The sequence below is a fragment of the Paroedura picta genome, chromosome 5 (genome assembly GCF_049243985.1).
Source record: "Paroedura picta isolate Pp20150507F chromosome 5, Ppicta_v3.0, whole genome shotgun sequence".
NCBI classification, from domain to species: domain Eukaryota; kingdom Metazoa; phylum Chordata; class Lepidosauria; order Squamata; family Gekkonidae; genus Paroedura; species Paroedura picta.
Genome location: NC_135373.1, coordinates 128,004,446 through 128,025,983, shown reverse-complemented (window position 1 = coordinate 128,025,983; position 21,538 = coordinate 128,004,446). Strand labels below are relative to the sequence as shown.

At 54.5% G+C, this 21,538-nt stretch overlaps 2 protein-coding genes across 4 annotated transcripts in view; one reads left to right on the top strand and one right to left on the bottom strand.

Annotated features, from left to right (window-relative positions):
* Positions 1-11,667, bottom strand: part of GOLGB1 (golgin B1) — a 38,562-nt gene extending 26,895 nt beyond the window's left edge. The window contains exons 1-7 of one of the 3 annotated variants that reach the window (XM_077340535.1): positions 11,540-11,667; positions 8,008-8,237; positions 7,323-7,425; positions 5,838-5,990; positions 3,991-4,149; positions 3,262-3,408; positions 127-249 (exon numbers count right to left, since the gene is read on the bottom strand). In XM_077340535.1, the coding sequence (XP_077196650.1) occupies positions 127-249; positions 3,262-3,408; positions 3,991-4,149; positions 5,838-5,990; positions 7,323-7,412 (672 nt within the window). In that variant the 5' untranslated portion in view covers positions 7,413-7,425; positions 8,008-8,237; positions 11,540-11,667. The remainder of the gene's footprint in view (positions 1-126; positions 250-3,261; positions 3,409-3,990; positions 4,150-5,837; positions 5,991-7,322; positions 7,426-8,007; positions 8,238-11,539) is intronic. The other 2 variants (XM_077340537.1, XM_077340536.1) reach the window with 2 other exon arrangements.
* Positions 11,668-13,242: 1,575 nt separating this feature from the next.
* On the top strand, positions 13,243-21,538 carry LOC143838736 (guanylyl cyclase-activating protein 1-like). The gene is made up of 5 exons (XM_077340534.1): positions 13,243-13,364; positions 14,076-14,462; positions 18,149-18,298; positions 19,740-19,830; positions 20,331-21,538. The coding sequence occupies exons 2-5, from the start codon at positions 14,265-14,267 to the stop codon at positions 20,456-20,458; spliced, it is 567 nt and encodes a 188-aa protein (XP_077196649.1). The 5' UTR covers positions 13,243-13,364; positions 14,076-14,264; the 3' UTR covers positions 20,459-21,538.

Here is a 21,538-nt window from a genome sequence, read left to right as displayed (position 1 = left end):
GAGAGTAATTACTACCTAAAAAGCCCAACATGGCCATAGAATCCCCCTGACACAATCCGGGATATCCCCCCCTTCCCAATCAAGACACCCCGATACCCAGCGCCCTCCCAGCCACCTCTAGCCCACCTGCTGCATTTCTGCTTCCAGATCCGACTGGGCCGCTAGCTGGTGAAGCTCTGCTTGGTGCTGGCGGGCCTGCTCCTCGAGGTGGGCGTCTTTCTCCTGAATTACCTCTTGCAGAAGGCTCAGCTGTCAGCAACAACAAAGATCACAAAATGTTCACTTTGGGTTGTTTTTTTTTACCATATTACATATTAAACATATCACAATATAACACATTTGGTGGTCGTGCCTACAGGTAAAGAAAGTCTGGCCAGGTATCTTCAGGGGGAGAAATGAAATCCCAGGTGGCAAGATGCCCTGTGAAGACCCAAGACAGCTCTCTTAAATAAATGCCCTCCCTGAAGGAAGGCAAGAGAAAACGAGACATTTACTGATAAATCTCTTGACAATGGCAAGACCACGGTCAGCGCAGCCTTGGAAACTGGCTGTCTTTCCTAAAGCAGATGCATGAATTTGCAGAATGCGTCACGTTGTACTCACAAAATCACACCGTAAAAGAAAATGAGCGATGGTTAGAGCAGGGTATGGGGAAACATTTACGGAGACATGGTGCCCGCTTTGAATGCCCATGAAGCTGCCGGATCCCAAATCAGGCCCCTGGAGGTGCCTTCCAACTCTATGATTAAATTTCGCTGCCCTTCTAGCGTACAGCGTTATTTCTTATTAATCACATTTGTAGACATTTGATGCCTCCCTCTCTATGGAGGCTCAGGTCACCAATGTAGCTCGGACGGCATTTTTCCATCTTCGCCAAGCCCGGCTACTAGCGCCCTACCTGTCCTCGGAACACCTGGCCACAGTGATCCATGCAACGGTCACTTCCAGATTAGACTTCTGTAACTCGCTCTACGCGGGCCTTCCCTTGTCTTTGACTCGGAAGTTACAGCTGGTCCAAAATGCGGCTGCCAGGGTCCTCACTAGAACACCTTTGAGGGCCCACATTCAGCCGGTGCTTCGTCATCTGCACTGGTTACCAGTTTGTTTCCGAATCAGATTCAAGGTATTGGTATTGACCTTTAAGGCTATACGCGGCCTGGGTCCCGTCTACCTGCGGGACCGCTTGGTTGCTTATGCCCCCCGCAGGGCACTCCGCTCTGCGGGTATGAATTTACTGGTTGTCCCAGGCCCACGGGATGTTCGCCTGGCCTCGACCCGGGCCAGGGCCTTTTCAGTCCTGGCCCCGACCTGGTGGAACGAGCTCCCAGAAGAGCTAAGGGCCCTGCAGGATCTACCAGCTTTCCGCAGGGCCTGTAAGACGGAGCTCTTCCGCCAGGCATATGGTTGAGGCCAGGGCAGCTCTCCCACTAATCCATCAGAGGATCCCCTCCAATATTGAGATCTCTAACACCGAGATCATGGTTAGATGTATTGTATTGGTGCCACCCTCTTCTGAACATTATTCTCTCCACCAGGCTGAACTAAGATCAGAATTGTGACCACCGCCGCTATATGTTATGTGATATGTGATATGTTATATGTAACTTTTAATTGGGGTTTTTATGGGGATTTTATTGTGTTTTAACTATTTATGTTGTAAACCGCCCTGAGACCTATTGGGAGAAGGGCGGTCTAAAAATTAAATAATAATAATAATAATAATAATAATAATAATAGACAGATGCTCCTGGACCAGCCATCTTGTGGCATCTAACAACATGAATACATTAAAAATGCAACAGTCCGAAAACAACTGAGAAATAACCCCGTCCCCACCTCAAAATCCCCCCCCCCCACTGCAGCCATATTTCTCAGGGTTGGTCTTTAGTGGAGGGACTCACGATGGTCCCTTGCCCGGGCCTCAACCAAACGCCTGGCGAAAGAGCTCCACCTCGCAGGCCCCGTGGAACTGTGTGAGCTCTTAGCCCTCCCAGGAGCTCCTTCCACCAGGCAGGGGCCAGGACTGAAAAGGTCCTGGCCCTGGTCAAGGCCAGGCACACTTCATGCGGGCCGGGGACCGCCAACTTATTACAACTCACAGAGTGCATGGCTCTGTGAGGGGCATAAGACTGGCAGTCTTCAAGCAAAGGTTGGATACACACTTTTCTTGGATGCTTTAGGACAGTGGTCCCCAACCTTTCTGAGGCTGGGGACCGGCAGGGCAACTGCCCCGCCCACGCATTGCGCATTCGCGGCCGAAATCGCGCATGTGCTGCACTTTCACGCATGCACAAAAGTGTCACGCATGCGCGATTTTGGCCACGCCTGGCGCATGTGCGTGGCGCGGCCATGATTCCCTCTCCCCGCCCTCCCGCAGTAAGAAGCTTCCTGGGCCGCAAGCTTGCAGGCTGGAAAGTTTTTTACTGTGGGGGGGGGGGGGCGGGCAGAGGGAGCCGCGGCCCGGCACTGGGCCGCAGCCCACAGGTTGGGGACCCCTGCTTTAAGATGCCTAGGGCTGATCCTGCGTTGAGCAGGGGGTTGGACTAGATGGCCTGTATGGCCCCTTCCAACTCTATGGTTCTATGATCCTGCGTTGAGCAAGGGGTTGGACTAGATGGCCTGTATGGCTCCTTCCAACTCTATGATTCTATGATCCTGCGTTGAGCAAGGGGTTGGACTAGATGGCCTGTATGGCCCCTTCCAACTCTATGATTCTATGATCCTGCGTTGAGCAGGGGGTTGGACTAGATGGCCTGTATGGCCCCTTCCAACTCTATGATTCTATGATCCTGCGTTGAGCAGGGGGTTGGACTAGATGGCCTGTATGGCCCCTTCCAACTCTATGATTCTATGATCCTGCGTTGAGCAAGGGGTTGGACTAGATGGCCTGTATGGCCCCTTCCAACTCTATGATTCTATGATCCTGCGTTGAGCAGGGGGTTGGACTAGATGGCCTGTATGGCCCCTTCCAACTCTATGATTCTATGATCCTGCGTTGAGCAAGGGGTTGGACTAGATGGCCTGCATGGCCCCTTCCAACTCTAGGATTCTGATTCTCTGAGTTAGGCGGTTCCATCACGCCATGAATGGCCTTGAAGGTCCTGAGGAGATCTGACCAAGTCTCAGGTTGAACCAACAAATTCTACCTGCTGAACAACAGTACGTCTTGCCAGAATCAGCCACTTCCCAGAATCAGCCACTTCAGTCTTCTGTAGGGAACTTGCCCCCACTCCCTCACCCCTTCAAAGGTCACCCCCATACCTGGGCCTGTGCTCCTTCCAAGCTTCCCGTGGCCTCCTCCAGCTGCTGCTGCAGCTTCCCAGTCAGGGCCTCCTGCTCCAGAAGCTTCCTTTGCAGGGCAGCCACTTCCTCCTCCTGCTTCTTGTGCATCTCTTGGTCATTCTGTGGCTGATGGCGTAAAGAAGAACGGCAGCAGGAGCATGAGTGAAGGTGGTCTGTCACAGTGGCCACACGGATTGGCAGCTGCCGGGAAGCTACTCTGAGGCCATCACCCAAGGTAAATGGTTGGATTACTACAATGAGTTCTACATGGGGCTGCCCTTGATGGCCGAGAATGTGGTAGCTTGACAGCTGTGAGGAGCTAGCCACACATGCTGCCTGGTCTGAAACTGCTATTTCAGCTGCCAGTCTGTTTCCAAGTTCAATTCCAGGCACTGGTTACGATCTTCAAAGCCCTCACCTAACAGAGACCCACACCTACGGAAGAGCGCCTATGTGCCTGGGCACCCACAACAGACACCCTGTGAGGAAGGTGGGGCTGAGAGAACTGTGGCTAGCCCACGGTGAGCCAGCTGGCTGCCTGTGGAGGAGGAGTGAGGAATCAAACCTGGCTCTCTGGGCTAAAGAGGAGGGGGGCTCCTTGATCTGACCCATGCCCCATTTCTTAACCTCATTGGCACTGCCAAGGATTTCAGGACTCTGGACCACATTCGGAGGCAGCAGAGGGCGAGGGTTTCCCGCCAGGCTCACCTGAGGAGGCGGCTGTGGCAGCTCTTGTGGCAGGCCTGTGGCAGGCCCAGCAGCTCCCTGCTCCTTCAGCTCCTCAATGCGCTTGTTCAGCGATGCCACCTTGGCTTTGGCCTGCAGCTTCAGCTTGGCCAGCTTGGCTTCCGCAGCCTGCCTTTCCTCCTGCAGCAGCGAGAGTTACAAAGAGGATGAGCTTCAAGCATCACACAGCATGCTGCAAAAACACACAACATGTTCGCTCAGAGGGGAACCGTGCCCTCCAGAGCATCTGCAGAAAGGACATCTCTCTCCTGGGAAGAGCTGAGAGAGAGTTGGGAGGGACCTCCTGGGTCATCTAGTCCAACCCCCTTCACCATGCAGGACACTCACAGCCCTCTCGCTCACCCACTGTCACCTGCCACCCCCCCTTGAGCCTTCCCAGAATCAGCCTCTTCTTTTGAATTAATTTCATCCCATTGGTCCTGGTCCGTCCCTCTGGGGCTGCTGCCTCATCCGAAAGATGCGCATCAGAAAGTTTATGGGGATGGACAACCAGGGCAAGCTGCGGGGGGGGGGGGGAGGGGGGTGCAACAGCCAACTGCTACAAAGGACTGTGAGGTTAGAAACAGGAGGTTAAATTGAGGGGTGCCATGATTGAGGATCACAAAGCTAGTAATGGGATAGAGAAGGCAAAGAAGTCTTTTAGTCCCTTTCTCATAGTCCACGAACTGGTGAGCACTCCATGAAGGTCATGGGCATTCGGTTTAGAGCAGGTCGAGGGAAGCATTTCTTTACCCAGAGTCCCTGCCACGGGAAGTGGTGGCACCTACAAGCCTGGGGGCTGGATAAACATCTGGAGCGGAGGTCCCTCAGTGGCCAGAGGTGACAAGTGTATCTGCAGCAGGGATGCTCTGCCCTCTTGGTGCTTGGGGGGCCAGAGTGGGGGGGCTTCTGGAATCCTGGCTCCACTGGCGGCTCTCCCGATGGCACCTGGGCTTGGGCCTCTCTGTGACATGGGAGTGGATGGGCCCCTGGTCTGATCCAACATGGTATATCTTAGGTACTTAAGGGTTCTAGCTATCGGGGGGAGAAGAGAGATAAACAGGACACAGGGGGCCAAACAGTAGATCCTTGCCTTTGGCAGACCACAGGCAATTTCTAACTGACCACCACATCCTTTCTGGGGGCTGGGATTTTTGAGCAGAATGCTTAGACTAAGGAGACCCTGTTACAGCTCAGCCAACAAAGAGCCTTCTTATGTCTGCATCCTTGCATCACAACACAAGAGCAATTTTGGGGGGAAGATGTGGAATTTTGTTCCAGAAATTTGACAGCGGATGGCAAGGATGCTAGCAGCAAAACAGACTAAACAAACTTGAAGGAAGACCTCTCCCCTGCCCCCACCCGGCTGCAGAGTCCAAGAAAAACTGTGAAAATCAGAGAAGAATTGGACATATCTACCAAAGAGGCCCTAAAATTTAAAATGAAGAGTTCAGGAAATTCTCTGATCACCTCCGAATGAGACTGTAAAAACTGACCCTCCCTCTTTGGAACACCAAGGAACTGTGCAGATGCAGTGCGGGGTATCTGAGCCAATAAAAGATCTTGCTGGCGAGATTCCACAGACGGAGGACTCATCGATACACTGCTTTGACCCATCATACTTAGGACCAGGAAGATTCTAAGGCAGGCTGCCGGGGTCCCTACTTCCTGTTCTCCCCCCACCAAGTGTGGCTTGGCTCACTTGTCTGAGTCATCTGCAGCTGCTGCTATTGCTGTGGGCTCAATCCCAGAAGGGCCTTCACTCGACAGCCTTCTGGACCTTTCCTAGCCAGGCCGGCCAGCAGCCCCATAGCGCAAAGGAGAGGCACCTGGAGGGCAGCATCCTTCTGCTGGAGGTGAGCCTCCTTTTCCCGCAGCAGATCTTTCAGCTGCACCACCAGCGTCTCCATGTGGGCCAGCCGTTCCAACACGTCCTCCGGGGTCTCCTCTCCATTCTGCTGGCTCGGCTCCGATTCAGGCCCCTGTTGGAACACACACACACACACACACACACACACAAGAGAATTCCGTGAAACAAACACATGGCACCACAACTATCTGCCCAGAAGGCCGGGTCCATCGCAAAGATCAATTTCCTGACAGGCCCAAGAAACTCGACGCTGGATGGCCACCAAATGAACAGCTACCCGGTCCACACTGACACGGCCGCTTCCTCCTGCGACCAGCCAGTGAGAACAAGCCACAGCAGGCTGACCGACGCAAACCAATTCTGCACTGCTTCAACAGCAATATTCCTCCATGGACCCGATTCTCCCATTCAGCTAGAAGCCACTAAGCGTTCTAAGTGTGGTCTAAATGCAGTGATTCTTGCTGGGGCTGGAGTGCGGCTCAAACAAAGGTGCTCCATGGAAAGGCAGAGTTAGTGGGACTCCCCTGATACTGGGCTGGGGACAGACTGAGGGTGCTCTGCCTCCCAGGGGCAGACAGAAGTCCAGGATGCACCGGCATTCTTTCCTTGCCTTCTGAGGCCACTCTGGATGCTGGTTTTCAGCATTCGCTCTCAGTATCAGCAGTTCAGAGATCTCCCCTGCCCCACAGCGAGTCCAAGCTCAACCCAACCAAGATGAGGATGGGGCAGGAACCTGGATGGTGCACCTCGTCTGGGAGCACAGCCAGTGTCATGTCGCTGCCACAGCATCTAGCTCAGAAACACACCAGCATTTCCGCAGGTGCAACTGCTCCCACCTGTCCCCTTCTGATGCCCTCTGAAATCCTTTTTCGGGGGGAGACAACTCAGGAACATAATTTCAGGCTGCCATAGGAACAGGAAGGGGTGCAAGTGTGTGTGTGTGGGGGGGGGGATCACATGCCCTGGACAGAAGCTCTTCCATCTGCAGAAATGCTGGCATTGATTTAAGCCTCAGCCTGAGAAACCTGAATTCAAATCCTCGGGAGAGGGAGAAAGAGCTGGTTTTCTACAGCCAGTTTTTCACTACCTGAAGGAGTCCCAAGGCGCCATCGAGAGGTAGGTGGGGCTGAGAGAACTCTAAAAGAACTGCTCTGCAAGAAAAGCTCTGAGAGAACTGTGACTACTCAAGGTCATCCAGCTGGCTGCCTGTGGCGGAGTGGGGAATCAAACCCAGTTCTCCAGATTAGAGTCTGCCTCTCTTTAACCACTATCCCATGCTGCCTCTCAGTGACATTCACTGGTCGTTCTTGGGTCACACCTGCCTCGCCTATCTCACAGGGCTACAGTCAGGGTAAAATATGGCAGGACGTATAGCTGCTCTCAGCCCCTTGAAAGAAAGGTGGGACAGAAATGTGCAAAAGAGATAGGACAGAAAGATACTTACAGCAGGCAAAGCCCCGATCCCTGCATCCTCGCCTTCCCCGGACAGCTCGTGCAGGACAGTATTGGCCAGCCCTGACAGACGGCTCAGCATCTTGAGCCTGCAGCTGGAAGACATCAAGGCAGTGGGGTTGAGGGAGGGGAGAGGGGTCAGCAGAACCACAACAGCAATGGGAGAGACCTGGGAAGGCGCCTGGCTCTATTCTACCTTCCAGCTTTGATGCTAGGCAAAGCTCTAAGACAGGGGTAGTTAACCTGTGGTCCTCCAGGTGTTCGTGGACTACAATTCCCATGAGCCCCTGCCAGCATTTGCTGGCAGGGGCTCATGGGAATTGTAGTCTATGAACATCTGGAGGACCACAGGTTGACTACCCCTGCTCTAAGAAACCCTTAATCCTGCCCTTTGTATTTTTGTCAAATGAACACGAAGGAAATGTCTGAACTCCTCACTGCTTATTTTACAAGGATATTTGTTTCCAGTATATTACCTCTGTTTCATCCAAGTTTCCAGGCAGAACTGATAAATCTTATTTATTCACCCTCTCTTCAAGATTGTCTTAATTAAATTGATCTTAAAGCAGCCAAATTTAGCACTTGGGTCTAAGCTGGTAAGGAAACAAATGCTTCAATCCTTTCATTAACTGAGCTGATTTAAGAGTTTTCACTATTCTTATATGTCTTGTGTTTACCTCGTGCCCTTAGGTTAGCGTATCTCAGATTTGTTCCCTTCTTGGGCCACCACAGGTGAGTGAACGCACCTGAGTGGGAAAGCTAATGAAAACTATTCCAGACAAGCAAATCTGAAGGCGTCTCCTGCAAAGCTGCCTTCCCTCGACATCAAGAAGGCAGAGGCTCCCAAAAGCCCGGGAAGAAATAGACGTGGGGCTCGTGGTCTGCTTTCTCCCGCATTTCCAAGCAACTGTGGAGACAAAAGGGGGGGGAGAGAGACAGCTGAGGTGCTGCAGAACCAAAGCCTGGCCCACTTTCTCCCCAAGGAAACCCTTAAAATATATTTAGCTGTAGAAGCCAGATTGTCTTTTCCCCAGGGACTGTCATTCTCATTCATTCCCCCCCCCCACCCCAGGCTTATAAAAAGCACCTGCTAAAGCTTTGCTGGCTCTTCCTTTAAGCACTGACAGGAACTCCAGCCAGCAAAAGTCCAACAGCTGATAAGAGCTCCTGCAGGCAGGGTGGGGCAGCACAGTGACAACGGCCCTTTCCCCAGGGCTGTTTATTCTGATCAGAGAGAATTCCTCCACAAAAGGGAGCTGTGCAGCAAGCTAATGCCTGAGAGACAAATTGAGAAACCTCCTATTTAAGGAACAGGCTGGTGCTCCCTGGGAAAGAGCCTCTGCTTGGTGCCCAGAAGGTCCGGGTTCGATCTCCAGCTAAACGGATCCGGTTGTAGGTGATGTGAAAGGCCTCTGCCCGAGACCCTGGAGAGCGGCTGCCACAATGAGTAGTCAGAATACTTGACAGACCAGTATTCTGAGTCACTAGAAGGCAGCTTTATGTGTGTTCCCACCCCCAATGCAAAATCAGAATTAACTCAGTGGCTTTACTCTCTGGCCTGGACCTCTATTTAGCAGTCAGACCCTCCTGCTTTGTCAGTGTTGCTTGCATCCCACCATCATCGCTGCAGCCCCATCTCGGTGCTGGAAATGTATAAATGTGTGTCAGTTCCACCAAAGGCTCACCAAGGACCTTGGCACTCAAGCAGGAAGTGTCCTCCGAAGCCATGCTGTCCAGGATTCCTCAGGGATACTCAACCTAGAGCAGCTTTTCTCTCCCCTCCCCAGAAACAGGGCAATGGCACACCTAGGAATGCTATTAATCTGATCACACCTTAAGCCCTCCTTCCTTCCCTACAGGACTCAACACATCTGGACCTATTTCCCCATCCTCTGATCCCAGGATGGTCAATATTTGCATTCCCCCCTAACTTGGTCTCTGTGCTTTTGCCTGGGACAGTCTTCAAGGGTCCACCCAGGGCAATCACAAGTATTTGGAACCTCCAGCACCTGCCTCCCAGATTTCTTTATGTGACACCAGCTCTCTTACCAAGGTCAACCTCAGCATCCAGACACAAGTCTGGCTATTTAAGGCACACAACAGAACCCCATTCTGCGGGTGTTGTCTGGGTTTCTTCTCACACATCCACAAGCATGTGGGCCCCAGCCTCCTCTTCCCATGAAACGCTGCACCTTTTGCTGCTGTGCGCATGGATATTTTCTTATAGATTGCCTACTCAAAAATGTTCTCCCTTTTCACCCCTTATTATCTTTGTTAATAATTTCTTGTTTGTATGTTAGCGTGTCTGTTTGTAATTTGCCTTTAAATTCTTCTTAACAAAACAACTTTCCAGTTACCTCAGACTGGTTTATTCAAGAGTTTCTAACCCTAACTCGAGTATACACTGTTGAGGATCCCACGGTGACCTGCATCTTGCTCAGTCGCCAAGTAATTTGCTAATGCTCCCCATCTAAATTTAAGAGACCTCCAATATGGGTAACACGCTGTCTGCCAAGTGAGAGGTAATAAGACTGGCCTCTTTTAGAATTACAACATAATGCATGTAAAGCACTTGGATATTCTCAAATTTTCCTGTATAATGTTTAAAATATAATAAAATCAGAGTCCAGTAGCACCTTTAAGACCAACAAAGCTTAATTCAAGGCATGAGCTTTCGAGTCGTCAGATAAAGTATAAATTACATGAAGTGCTGACAAAGTCAATCATCAAACTGTGGCTACCAGTTGGAATTGTGCAGGTGGGAAGACTTTGAAACACATTTCAGCATCTAACTCACAAAGGCCAGGTTTTTGTTGTTGCTTGGAAGGGCAGAATATACTGATGAGCGTACCTCCTGGCTATAGCTCCACTTTGGGGGAACCTGAAGTCAAGTCTTACAGTCTTAGCCAAACTATGATCTTTCTGTGCAGATATTGCAGGGTAGGAACCATTTTGCCACTCACACTTAATAGGTGGCATGCAGTTTTCCTGAAGGGTGAATTGGCAAAACTGCCCTACAAGAACGGGGGAGGGGGGGAGAGAGAATAAACCACCAAGAACGTTGAGCAGCAAAATATCTTCTCTTCACCACAGGGAATCTGCTGCTCCCTCAAAATATTTTCTTCACCACCTTTCTGGCTTTCAGTTATGAGTACAAAATGCAAGGGCCAGCCTGCAGAACTGGAGTGTGGAGCCTACCTGCCATTTCCCTTACAAAGTAAGATTACCAAATATTTAACCGCCCAATTAAAGAAATGATAATTCAATATAAAATAGAATTTAGAATCAGAATTTGAATCCCAATGGCACCCTTAAGACCAACAAAGCTTGACTCAAGGTGTGAGCTTCCGTGTGCAGGCGCTCTTCCTCAGACATGCACACAAAAGCTCACGCCCTGAATACATCTTTGTTGCCGCTGGACTCTGATTTTACTGTGCTACTTCAGACCACTTGAATTTAGAATCAGAGTAGATTGCCAGCTGAAATTATTACAAAAGTGAGCTCTTCCTTCCTTTACCTGGTGAGCCACAAATGTCCCTTAAGACAGGGGTTAGTCAACCTGTGGTCCTCCAGATGTTCATGGACTACAATTCCCAAGAGCGCTTGCTGGCAGGGGCTCATGGGAAATGTAGTCCATGGACATCTGGAGGACCACAGGTTGACTACCCCTGCCTTAAGAAACTCCCTCATATCAAGGGGAGGCAACCTTTTACTTACAGCAAGCACACACTAGTTCTGCAAAAGCAGACTAGACAAGAGAGGCAGCGCCCTGCAGTGCTTAAGAGCAGCAGGCTCCAACCAGGGGAGCTGGGTGTGCTTTTACCGTCAGGAACAACCTCGCATAGAAACCACCTAGCTCAGGGGGGTAGTCCAACTGCGGCCTTCCAGATGCCCATGGACTACAGTTCCCATGAGCCCCTGCCAGCAGGCAGGGGCTCATGGGAACTGTAGTCCATGGGCATCTGGAGGGCCGCAGTTTTGACTACCCCTGAGCTAGGCTTTTAGTGATTTAAGTTATTATTGAGGCTTTTGCCCAGGCAGCTGCACCGGTGGGATCCCCGGCTCCAGGCCCCCCCCCAAGGCAGGCTTTTCCCTGGGGCTCCACCGGTGGGCCTCCCCTCCCGCCGGGACCACCCCAGAGAGGCTTTTCCCCTGCGGCTCCACCGGTGGGACATCCGCCTGCGCGCCGCCGCCTCGAGCGGGACTCACCTCAGCGCTCCGCCGCGCAGCTTCCCTCGCCGGGTTCCGGCCACATCAGCACCGGAAGTCCCCCGCGCACCCCTTCCGGCTGGCGCCCGTCCCGTTCCCGCCTCCTGCGCGCGGGTCTGGGCCAATGAGAAGGCGCGTTTCGCCTTGACGGATAGGCGCGGTGCCCAACCGCCGCGCGCGGCTTGGGCCGTTGCCGTGGTTGCACGCAGGAGGGCGTCGGCGCGTCGCTGGGCCTCCGGACCCGCCAATCGGCAGTTCTCGCCGGAGGAGCCGCGCGAAAACAAACCGCGCGGGCCAATGAGAAGAGAGCGGGGCGGTCGCTAGAGGCGGCAGCCAATCCGCAGCTGGGAAAGCGCGGTTCTCGGCCCCTGAGCCAATCCGAGAGCACTGAGGGGCGGGCAGGGTTTAAATACCCACTCTGTCGCCTCCTTGGGCACGTGACGAGCCTTTAAGGCCCCACAACGACCCTTTGAGGTGGGCAAGAGCCAATTGTCCCTGGCCAGCCACTGAAACAGGCCGCAGGGTGGCTGCAGCTTCTCCTAAAAGATCCTTTTCAAACACTGACACTGCAGCAGCCCCTGTAAGCCCTTTCCAGTTCTTTTGTTATTATCACTTGCTAAAAATCACAGGGGGGGGCAGGGGAGAGAGAAGGCTCCCCCCCCCTGCAGCTGCACCAGTGGGCCTCCCAGTTCCTCCCCTCCCGCTCGAGGCCGAAGGGCTGCCCCAGTCAGGCTTTTCTTCTGCAGCTTCACCGGTGGGACTTCTGCCTGCATGCCACCGCTTCGACTGGGACTCACCTCTGGGCGGCAGCCCCACAGACCTCCTTTGCCTCTTTGGGGTAATGAGGCCCCCGCAAGTTCCAGCAGGCGTTTTTGGGGTGGCAGCAGGGACTCTGGGGCTTGCGGCTCCCCCCCTATGCCCCAAAAAGGCTCACTGAGGCTTCCACGGGCGTTTTCGGGGCAGCAGTGATGAAGCGCTAGTGGGGACTGTGCTCCTCCCTCCACCGTCTTTAAAAGGCTCACTGAGGCTTCGGCGGGTGTTTTGGGGGTGGGAAGTGCTGGAGGGGACTCTGGTTCTACCCCTGCTCCATTTCCAGCATGGAGCAGCCCCACCGACCTCCTTTCCCGGCAACGGTCAGGAGCAGACTGGCAGCAAGAGTGGCACAGTGCTCCCCGACAGGTTTGTGGGGGGTGGGTGCGAGCAGTCCACAGGCTTTGCTGTGCACATCCTGATTGGCCCCTGGGCCGGAAGCAGAGGCCGGACCGGCTCCACCCAGGAGGGCTGTGCTCAAATATTAGAGCACCTAAGTGTTAAAGATTATTGTTGCAGACAGATATTTGACTGGCAGAAGGAGTTCTGCCCATCAAGATGTAGCCAGTTCTTGGGCATTGCAGATGTATCTCTGCAGGATCCTTGCAGTTCCAGGCTACCCTGTCTTCGGGAATGGTGCGGGTGATCTTTGTGCCATGCCCAGCATGTCCAGGTGTTCCTTAAGACGTCTAATCTCTGCTCCAGGGGCTCCAATGACAGCTGGCATGATGGTCACTTTCTTCTCTCGGAGGTGATCTAATTCTATTCTTAGGTTTTGGTGATTGTGATCTTCTCCTGATCTTTCTTTGGTATAGTGACTAAGAGCAGCAGCCTCTAATCCGTAGAGCTGGGTTTGATTCCCAACTCCTCCTCCACAGGCAGCCAGGTATTGGGCCAGTTGCAGTTCTCTCAGAGTGCTCTCAGCCTCACTTACCCTACAGGGTGCCTGTGTGGGGAGAAGAAGGGAAGGCGATTGTCAGCTGTTCTGTGACTCCTCCGGCTTGTAAAAAGTAAGGTACGATAAACCAACTCTTTTATTCTGCCCTTCCCCAAGGGCTCAGGGTGGTTTGCAGCATGGGATTCTTGTCCCCCCCTGACAGAATTCTGATCCAAACAACCACTGTGCAGGACACCGTTTTCCTTTGGCATCAAATGGAGATCCAGGGCCCTTGTGGCAACTGTTTGTGCTGGGGTTGCTAGCCAGCCACTACCCCCACCACCCCGGCCACGAGTAGGAGAGGAGGTGGTAGGGCTGACAGATCCAGGATGGGAGACTCCTGGAGGTGGGGGAGGGGTGTGGGGCCTGGGGAGGACAGGGATCTCAGTAGGGTACAGTGCTGTGGAGCCCCCCCCCCAATGCAGCCCTTTCCTCCAGGGGGACTGATCTCCATCGTCTCGAGATGAGCTGTAATTCTGGGGATCCCCAGGTCCCACATGGAGGCTGGTTACTTCTGCTCTGCTTATGCCCTATGTATGCCAAACAGCGGATATTAGCAAAGGTTCTGGCCGAAGAGCGTGGCCACCCTTGAAATCGGGACAGCAGCCACGCTCCCGGGAATAACGGACACTGTCGTGTTAAGAGAGAGAATTCCCCTGAGATGGAGGCCAGGTCACGGGCCAGGGTTCGATTAATCCTCCTGCCCTTTCTGAGCTGGCTCCCAGAATAGTAGTGTTTTCCTGGATTACCCTTTCCCCTTCTTCTTAGAAGGCTGTTTATATCTTCCAGGCTTTAGGACTTCTAAATTGGTCTCCCGAGCAGATTAGGCCGTTGTAATTGGCTTGGGGCAGAGCTGCCCCCCCTCCCTCCCAGGATGTGCCCGCCTGGCCCCGGGGCGCAGAAGCACGCGGGAGCCCAGTCCGACCGGAGCTACGCACGGGAGACCGTGAGCGCCCAGGGCTCCCGCCGCCACGCAGCATGGGGGGCAACAACAACAGCACCCTGGATGACCTGCAGACGGTGGAGATCCACCACTGGTACAAGAAGTTCATGAAGGAGTGTCCCTCCGGGCAGCTGACGGAGCATGAGTTCAAGCAGTTCTTTGGGCTCAGGGGCCTGGATCGAGAGGCCAACAAGTACATTGAGCAGATGTTCCGCACCTTCGACATGAACAAGGTAAGGCCGGGCTCTTGTCAGGGAAAGTCTTCGGCTCAGGGGCAGGGCCTCGGGCGGGACGCTTTAGGATGCTTAGGGCTGATCCTGCGTTGAGCAGGGGGTTGGACTAGATGGCCTGTATGGCCCCTTCCAACTCTGTGATTCTATGATTCTATGATGCAGGAGGTCCCAGGTTTAGTCCCCGGCAGCCCCTCCAGTTAAAAGGACCAGGCGGGAGCGGACGGGAAGGATCAATGCCTGAGACCCTGGAGAGCAGCTTCCAGTCTGAGCAGGCAATACCGGCCTTGATTCAGTAGAAGGCAGCTTCCTGTGCGTTTAGGGAGTCTGATTGTCTAGCTCAGGGGTAGTCAAACTGCGGCCCTCCAGATGTCCATGGACTACAATTCCCAGAAGCCCCTGCCAGCATTCGCTGGCAGGGGCTTCTGGGAATTGTAGTCCATGGACATCTGGAGGGCCGCAGTTTGACTACCCCTGGTCTAGCTCCATTGATACCATCAACTCGCCACCACCAGGGCAGTTTTAACAAGTGTAAAAACATGTTAAACACCCAGAAGAGTGCGCTATCTGTCGTGCGCTCCGCTGGAAAGAACCGGAGCGGCGCCAGAGGCCAGCAAGTGGCTGTGCTCTCCTCCAGCAGGCACACTTTAAACCAGGGCCAAAGGGCTTCTGCCTCCAGTGCGAAGTGGCTTCGTCAGAAGAACGTCCTGTCGAGTTGTGCCCTTTCGGGTTATATAACTGTGAACTGAATGAATAAAAACCAAACAAACCAAAGTTCATTCACGGTCCGTTGGCAGAAGGCACCCTTCAGGGAAACCAGTTCTTCCCTGGGCCCTTACCGGTTACTGCGTGAGATGGAAGACAAAGGTGTGTGTTGTTGACTTCTGCAAAATGCCTTGCGGATTTCATTTTTGTGAGTCTTTAAGTCCGGTAGCAACCAGCTGCGTTGAGGGCTGGCTGGGAAAGCCTCTCCCACTCAGAGCCTTGCGTAATGAGCAGGTGTGTCTCCCAGTCCCCTCTTCCCTGCAGGGTAAGGTAGGCCCAGGAGCAGAGCGCTGGGGCAGGGATCCCGAAGCCACTTAATCTGCTTTGGAAATCAAGCAAGTGCCAAAGGAAAGGAGCAAAGAAAGGCAGCGTCTTTAGCCAACAAGACTCAAAGCATTTTAAAAAAATAGCAGATCAAGTTGGCAAAACTTGTGATGCGTCTAGAGTTGCCAACCTCCAGGGGGAGCCTGGGAGATTTCCCCCTCTCCCCGGATTTACAGCAGGTTTCCAGACTACAGAGGTCACTCCCCCTGGAACAAAATGGCTGCTTTGGAGGGTGGGCTCTACGGCATTATGGACAGCTCCCCCCCCCAGGCTCCACCCCCCAAACGGCAGTTTCAGGGGATGGGATCTCGGCCGTTACCCCCTCTGAAGCCCCGCCTCCCCCACCTTCTCAGACTCCCCTGGAATTTCCCAACCAGACAGGAGCTGGCAACCCTGGACGGTGCCCCAGATTGCCAAATAAAGAGGCAGGATCAGATTCTGGGGGTGAGCCCTAGGGATGCCAGCCTCCAGGTGGGGCCTGGGGATCCCCTGGAATTACAGCTCATCTCCAGACTGCAGAGATCAGGTCCCCTGGAGGAAATGGCTCATTTGGAAGGTGCATTATTTTAGATTCAAGTAGGCAGCCGTGTTGGTCTGAAGCAGCACAACAAAACAAAACCAGAGTTCAGCCAGGCACCTTGAAGACCAGCAAAGATTTACTCAAGGCGGGAGTTTTTGAGTGCAAGCCCTCTTCCTCGGACTAGTCCCATGGGCTGCCGGGGGGGGGGGGAATCAAGATGGGAGGGTCATGCCTTTCTCTGCACACATTGGGCAGGGGGTATGTTAAGTCATGGTGGTTTGGGTGAAGCCAGGTGGACCCCTCCCAGTGCCTGATTGGGAGCTCCTGGGGACCTCAGTCATAGATTCCTGAGACACCTTATGAGGAAGTGTGGGATGCAGCACCGAGGTCTCTCCGCTCCCTCTACCCCACCCTCCCCGACATCTGGAAGCTCCCGGCCTGTGATCGGCAGCCCTGGGCCAAAGGCCGTGGGTGTGGGCTCTACTGCAGCCCTTCTTCCTTGATGCAGCGTTGGAACGTGGAATCCATTGCAGCAGCCGCAGAGGCTTCCGGATTCCCGTCTGGCAGGACAGGGAACTGGGGGGGGGGGGGCGCAGTGGGTTGATGTTCTGCCTGGTCCTGCTTCCAGAAAATCCAGCAGCCATTCATCAGGCAGGGGGGCTACAACTCTAGGCTGGGAAATTCCTGGAGACTGGGAAAGGCAAGCTTTGGGGAGGGGAGAGACCTCAGGGGGGGGGGGGTTGGCACCATGAAGCCCCCCTCCAAACTCGCCATTTCAGGGGAACTGATTTTTGTTCTCTGGAGCTAATTCCTGGAGAGCTCCAGGCCTCTCCTGGAGTCTGGCAACCCTGCCACTTGCCATGAACTTCGTCCCTCCAGCTGCCACTCTCCTGCACGTGAGGAGACCAATGCCCCGAATTACATAAGCAGCCCACCTTGGCAGGATTAGCGTCTGAGTCCCGGAAGGCCAGTCCCTCGCTGCAGCTTAAAGCGCTCTGAGCTCTGCTCACAGGTTCTCCGGCCGGCCTCTCACTGGGCTGGCCACGGAGGGAGGGAGGCGGGCAACCAACTAGGCCACCCTCCCCCCACGGCCCATCCCCCACTGCGCAGTCCTGCTTTTGACCCACAGGAAAGAGGATTAATGTGGCAACAAGAGCAGCAGAGGGACTGTGGCTTTGAGCTGGGGTGCTCACCCCGTGGTGCTTTGGCATCCCACCTGTGGCTCTTTGGAGCACAGCCCACCACTGTGGCCCTTGTGGCTGAGGAGTCCCCAGGTCCCCCTTGGCCACTGGTGGGGGATGGGGTGGCAGGGTGGCCAGATCCAGGCTGGGGAACTCCTGGAGAACTGGGTGATCGAGCCTAGGGAGGACCGGAACCTCAGTGGGGTCCCAGGCCAGACAGATCCCCCTCCCAAGCAGCCATTTTTCTCCCAGGGAACTGATCCCTGCAGTCTGGAAAGGAGCTGGAATTCCAGGGGATGAAGTAGCCGGCATCCCTGTGTGGTTTGCAGGTGGATCCCTCTTCAAAATAGCTGCTGATGGGGGGGGGGGGCAGGGAGCCACGGGTGGCTGGGGTTGCCAACCTTTGGGTGCTGCCTGGAGATCTCCTGGGTTGACAGTCGATCTCTGGGCCGGAGAATGCAGTCTCCCTGGAGAAAGTGGCTGCCTGGGAGGGTGGACTCCATGGCCTTGGACCCTGCTGGGGTCCCTTCCTCCTCAAACGCCGCCCACCCCCAACATCTCCAGAGATGCCCCAGCCCAGAGCTGGCAACCTGACAAGGGGCTGTTTGGGTTGATGGCAAGATTGCCAACCTTGAGGCGAGAGCTGGACTCTTCCTGCAATTACAGCTGATCTCTGGAGGGCGGAGCTCTGTTGCCCTGGAGACAACAACAGCTTTGGAAGGTGGGCCCTGGAGCCTCATTGCCCCCACAGGCCCCTCCCCGCTGTCCCAGGCCCCGCCCCCAAAATCTCCTGGAGTTGGCGACCCAATGCCAGCCATCGCCTGCCGGGCTCTTGTTTGTGGGGGTGGCTTTCTGATTCCTTTGGCTCCACGCCTGCCTTCTCGCCCCCCCCCCCCCAGGACGGCTACATTGACTTCATGGAGTACGTGGCCGCCCTCAGCCTGGTCCTGCGGGGCAAGATGGAGCAGAAACTCCGCTGGTATTTCAAGCTCTACGACCAGGACGGCAACGGCTGCATCGACCGGCAAGAACTGCTCAACATCATCAAGGTGCAGCGGGGACACGGGGGTGGCGGCAGGGGGCAGGGATGGGTCCGAAGGGCTCGTGGCACCCAGGCAGGGGGGGTGGGGATGGAGCTACACTCTGCATGTGCACAGAGGCACGCCTGATTGTCAGAGGTCCCCTGGAAAGCCCTGCCCCAGAGGGCTAGCGGTTTTGCAAGGTGGGGCAAGGAAAGGCTGTGGCCCAGTGGCAGAGCTCTGCTTAAGGTCCTCAGTTCACTCCCTGGTAGGCAGCTGCAAGAGGGGGCTGGAGAAACATCTGGAGCAGAGGCCCAGCAGTGGCTCTGAGCCACAAGGAATATGTCTGGGGCAGTAATGCTCTGTGTTTTGTCTGTCTATTTATTAAATTTGTATACCACCAACTCCCAGACCAGCCAGCTCGTGGCGGTAAGATAAAAACATAACATGACGAGATACTCTCCTGCCGATAAATACAATCTAAATACCAGTTATCCCGATTTAAAATCACAAGATTGCAGGCAGCACAATCCCTAACATGACCCACATTCCTCAACCTCTCCATTCCCAGCAATATCAGTCTGCTAAAGAGCTGGACGATGGTAGGCCCAGGGGGATCCAGATGCCATGAGGGTGTTTGGGGGGGGGGCACAGTGGGAGCGATTCTAGAGTTCTGTCTCTGCCCCTGGAGTTTGGCCTCTGTGTGACCCAGAGTGCTGGACTGACCTGAACCAACATGGCTTCTCTCATGTTCTTATGTTTGGAGCAGGGATGCTCGGTCTCCTTGGTGCTTGGGGGGCAACAAGGGGAGGGCTCCTGGAGTTCAGGCCCTGCTGGTGGACCTTGTGATGGCCCTGAGTTTTGGCCTCCGGGGGACACAGAGTGGGTGGGCCACTAGCCAGAATCATAGCCCACCTTCCCTGATTCTCACCCTCCCTCCAAGGCTCCGGGCATTTTTCCATGTGGAGGTGGTGACCCTAGCAGGAAACCTCCATGGAGCTGCCCTCTGTGCACGTGTCCAGCAGGCCTGTGCCATGCTCAGTGGTGACCACAGCCATTGTTCTGTAGATAGAGCCTCTTGTGGTGCAGAGTGGTAAGGCAGCAGACATGCAATCTGAAGCTCTGCCCATGAGGCTGGGAGTTCAATCCCAGCAGCCGGCTCGAGGTTGACTCAGCCTTCCATCCTTCCGAGGTCAGTAAAATGAGTGCCCAGCTTGCTGCTGGGGGGTAAACGGTCATGACTGGGGAAGGCACTGGCAAACCACCCCGTATTGAGTCTGCCGTGAAAACGCTGGAGGGTCAGACATGACCCAGTGCTTGCACAGGGGATATCTTTACCTTTACCTTATTGTTCTGTCGAGCCTGCTGGCTTCTGTTTGCAGAGGGCCGTTCCCCACCGTGAGGCTCCTTGGGAAACGTGGATGGGCCCTCTCCATGGAGCGAGTGATTTAAGAGCCTTCTTCCCTTGCAGGCCATCCGGGCCATCAACGGAGGCACCCACGAGTTGAGCGCTCAGGAATTCACCAACCGTGTCTTCGATGAACTGGACCAGAATGGCGATGGTGAGGACCCTGCGGCCCCTCCCCTGCAGCCCCTCCCCACGCGGGGAGGTCTGTGTGGCGCCTGCCTCTTCCATCCCTTCTGCATGCCAGCCACACTTCTTGTCCTTCTCTTGCCCCCTCGTGGCGTATGAATTCGAGTCTCCAAATGTCAAACCGTTCCCCCTGGGCAGCATCTTTGGCCCTTCTTTGCAGTTGTTGTGCTCGTGAAAATGTAGCACAAGTCGCACTGGAAGTGGAGGAGAACCGTTTCAAAAATGTCATCTGTCCGAAAGCAGATCTGAGAACAGAGGAGATCTGTTGGGGGAAAGGGCTAAGTGCTCATGGAGTATCTCCACACTGGTCGTTCCCTCTGAGAATGCCGTCTGGTTCACTGGGGATCGGCACAAACCGGTTCCCAAGGCAAAATTCAGCACAAACTTAAGCCGGTTCAGAGTCCCCAAACCGATAATCAGAAAAGGCTCCTTCCTCAAACATTTACTGATTATTATTTTTTTATCCAGGTGAGCTCTCCCTGGAGGAGTTTGTGGAAGGGGCCAAGAAAGACAAGGAGTTTATGGAGGTGATGATGAAGAGTCTGGATCTGGCCCACATCGTGACCATGATCAACGCCCGGCGGCGCAGCGTCTGAGGTCAAAGGCCAGGTTTTGCGGAAGCAGCAGCAGACGCCACGCGAACAAGCGAGGCCCTGAAGGAGAGAGACCGGGGGCTTTGGTGGGGGAAAACACACCTGCCCTTCACGTATGTCTCAACGGTCCACCTTTTTGCACAGCACTTTCGTCCTGAGCACGAGAACCCCAGGAGAGCCCTGCTGGAGCAGACTGGGGCGGGATCCATCTAGTCCAGCACGCAGCCTTGCCCTGGGCCCCTCTTCCCCTGGACGGCCAACCGAGGCCTGCCCTGGAGGTTGCCTCCACGCGATGCGCTGTGATGTGGCCCGCTTAGATAAACTTGAGGGAGGCTGGTGCATAGCTGGTCCTGCCCCACGCCCCCCACGGCTGTGGGTTGCATTAGATAACCTTCTGGTCCCTCTTGATTCAGTGAACTCTGCTCACAGTGAGATTTTTCTGTAGCGTTTAGACTTTGATAGCCAGGCACAGAGGGGCTGGTGGAGTCACCTCCTTTATGCTCGTCTGCCCCTTGCTTTGAGATTCTTGTCCTGAGATTCGTACTTACTGGAGCAAGTTCGGGTATCCTTTTTAGATCCACTGTGCACCAGGGAACAAAGTGCATCTTGGTCTGCGTTACCTTGTCTGGATCAAGACAGCCTCTGTGATTCTCATAGGGCACATTCCAGGACAGTGCGCTCCCCTTAGCCTGCCATGACCGTGTAGGAAGGCAAGGCTGGGGCTTCCGGAGGCAGACTTTGGGTGCCGTTACAGGTGGCCAAGCAGGAGACCCCCTAACCTGGATGGCCCAGGCAGCCCTTATCTCGTGAGACCCCAGAAGCTCAGCCGCTCGGTCCAAGTTAGTCTATGGAGGGGAGACCACCAGGGAGGCCCACGGCGGCTGTGCAGGGCCAGGCCTGAGTGATTTCTCTTCTGGTGACGTGTGACTCCTGGGGCGTGGCAGGAAGGTGTGGCCTGGTGACATTACGCGTGGGTTTTTCCAAAACCCGAAGAATCTTCCAGAGGTTTCTCAACAGTGAGAAGGTTGAGAAAGGTCCTTTTCACAGCATCACTTGTGTTTATTTCTTGCCTTTTTTAAAATA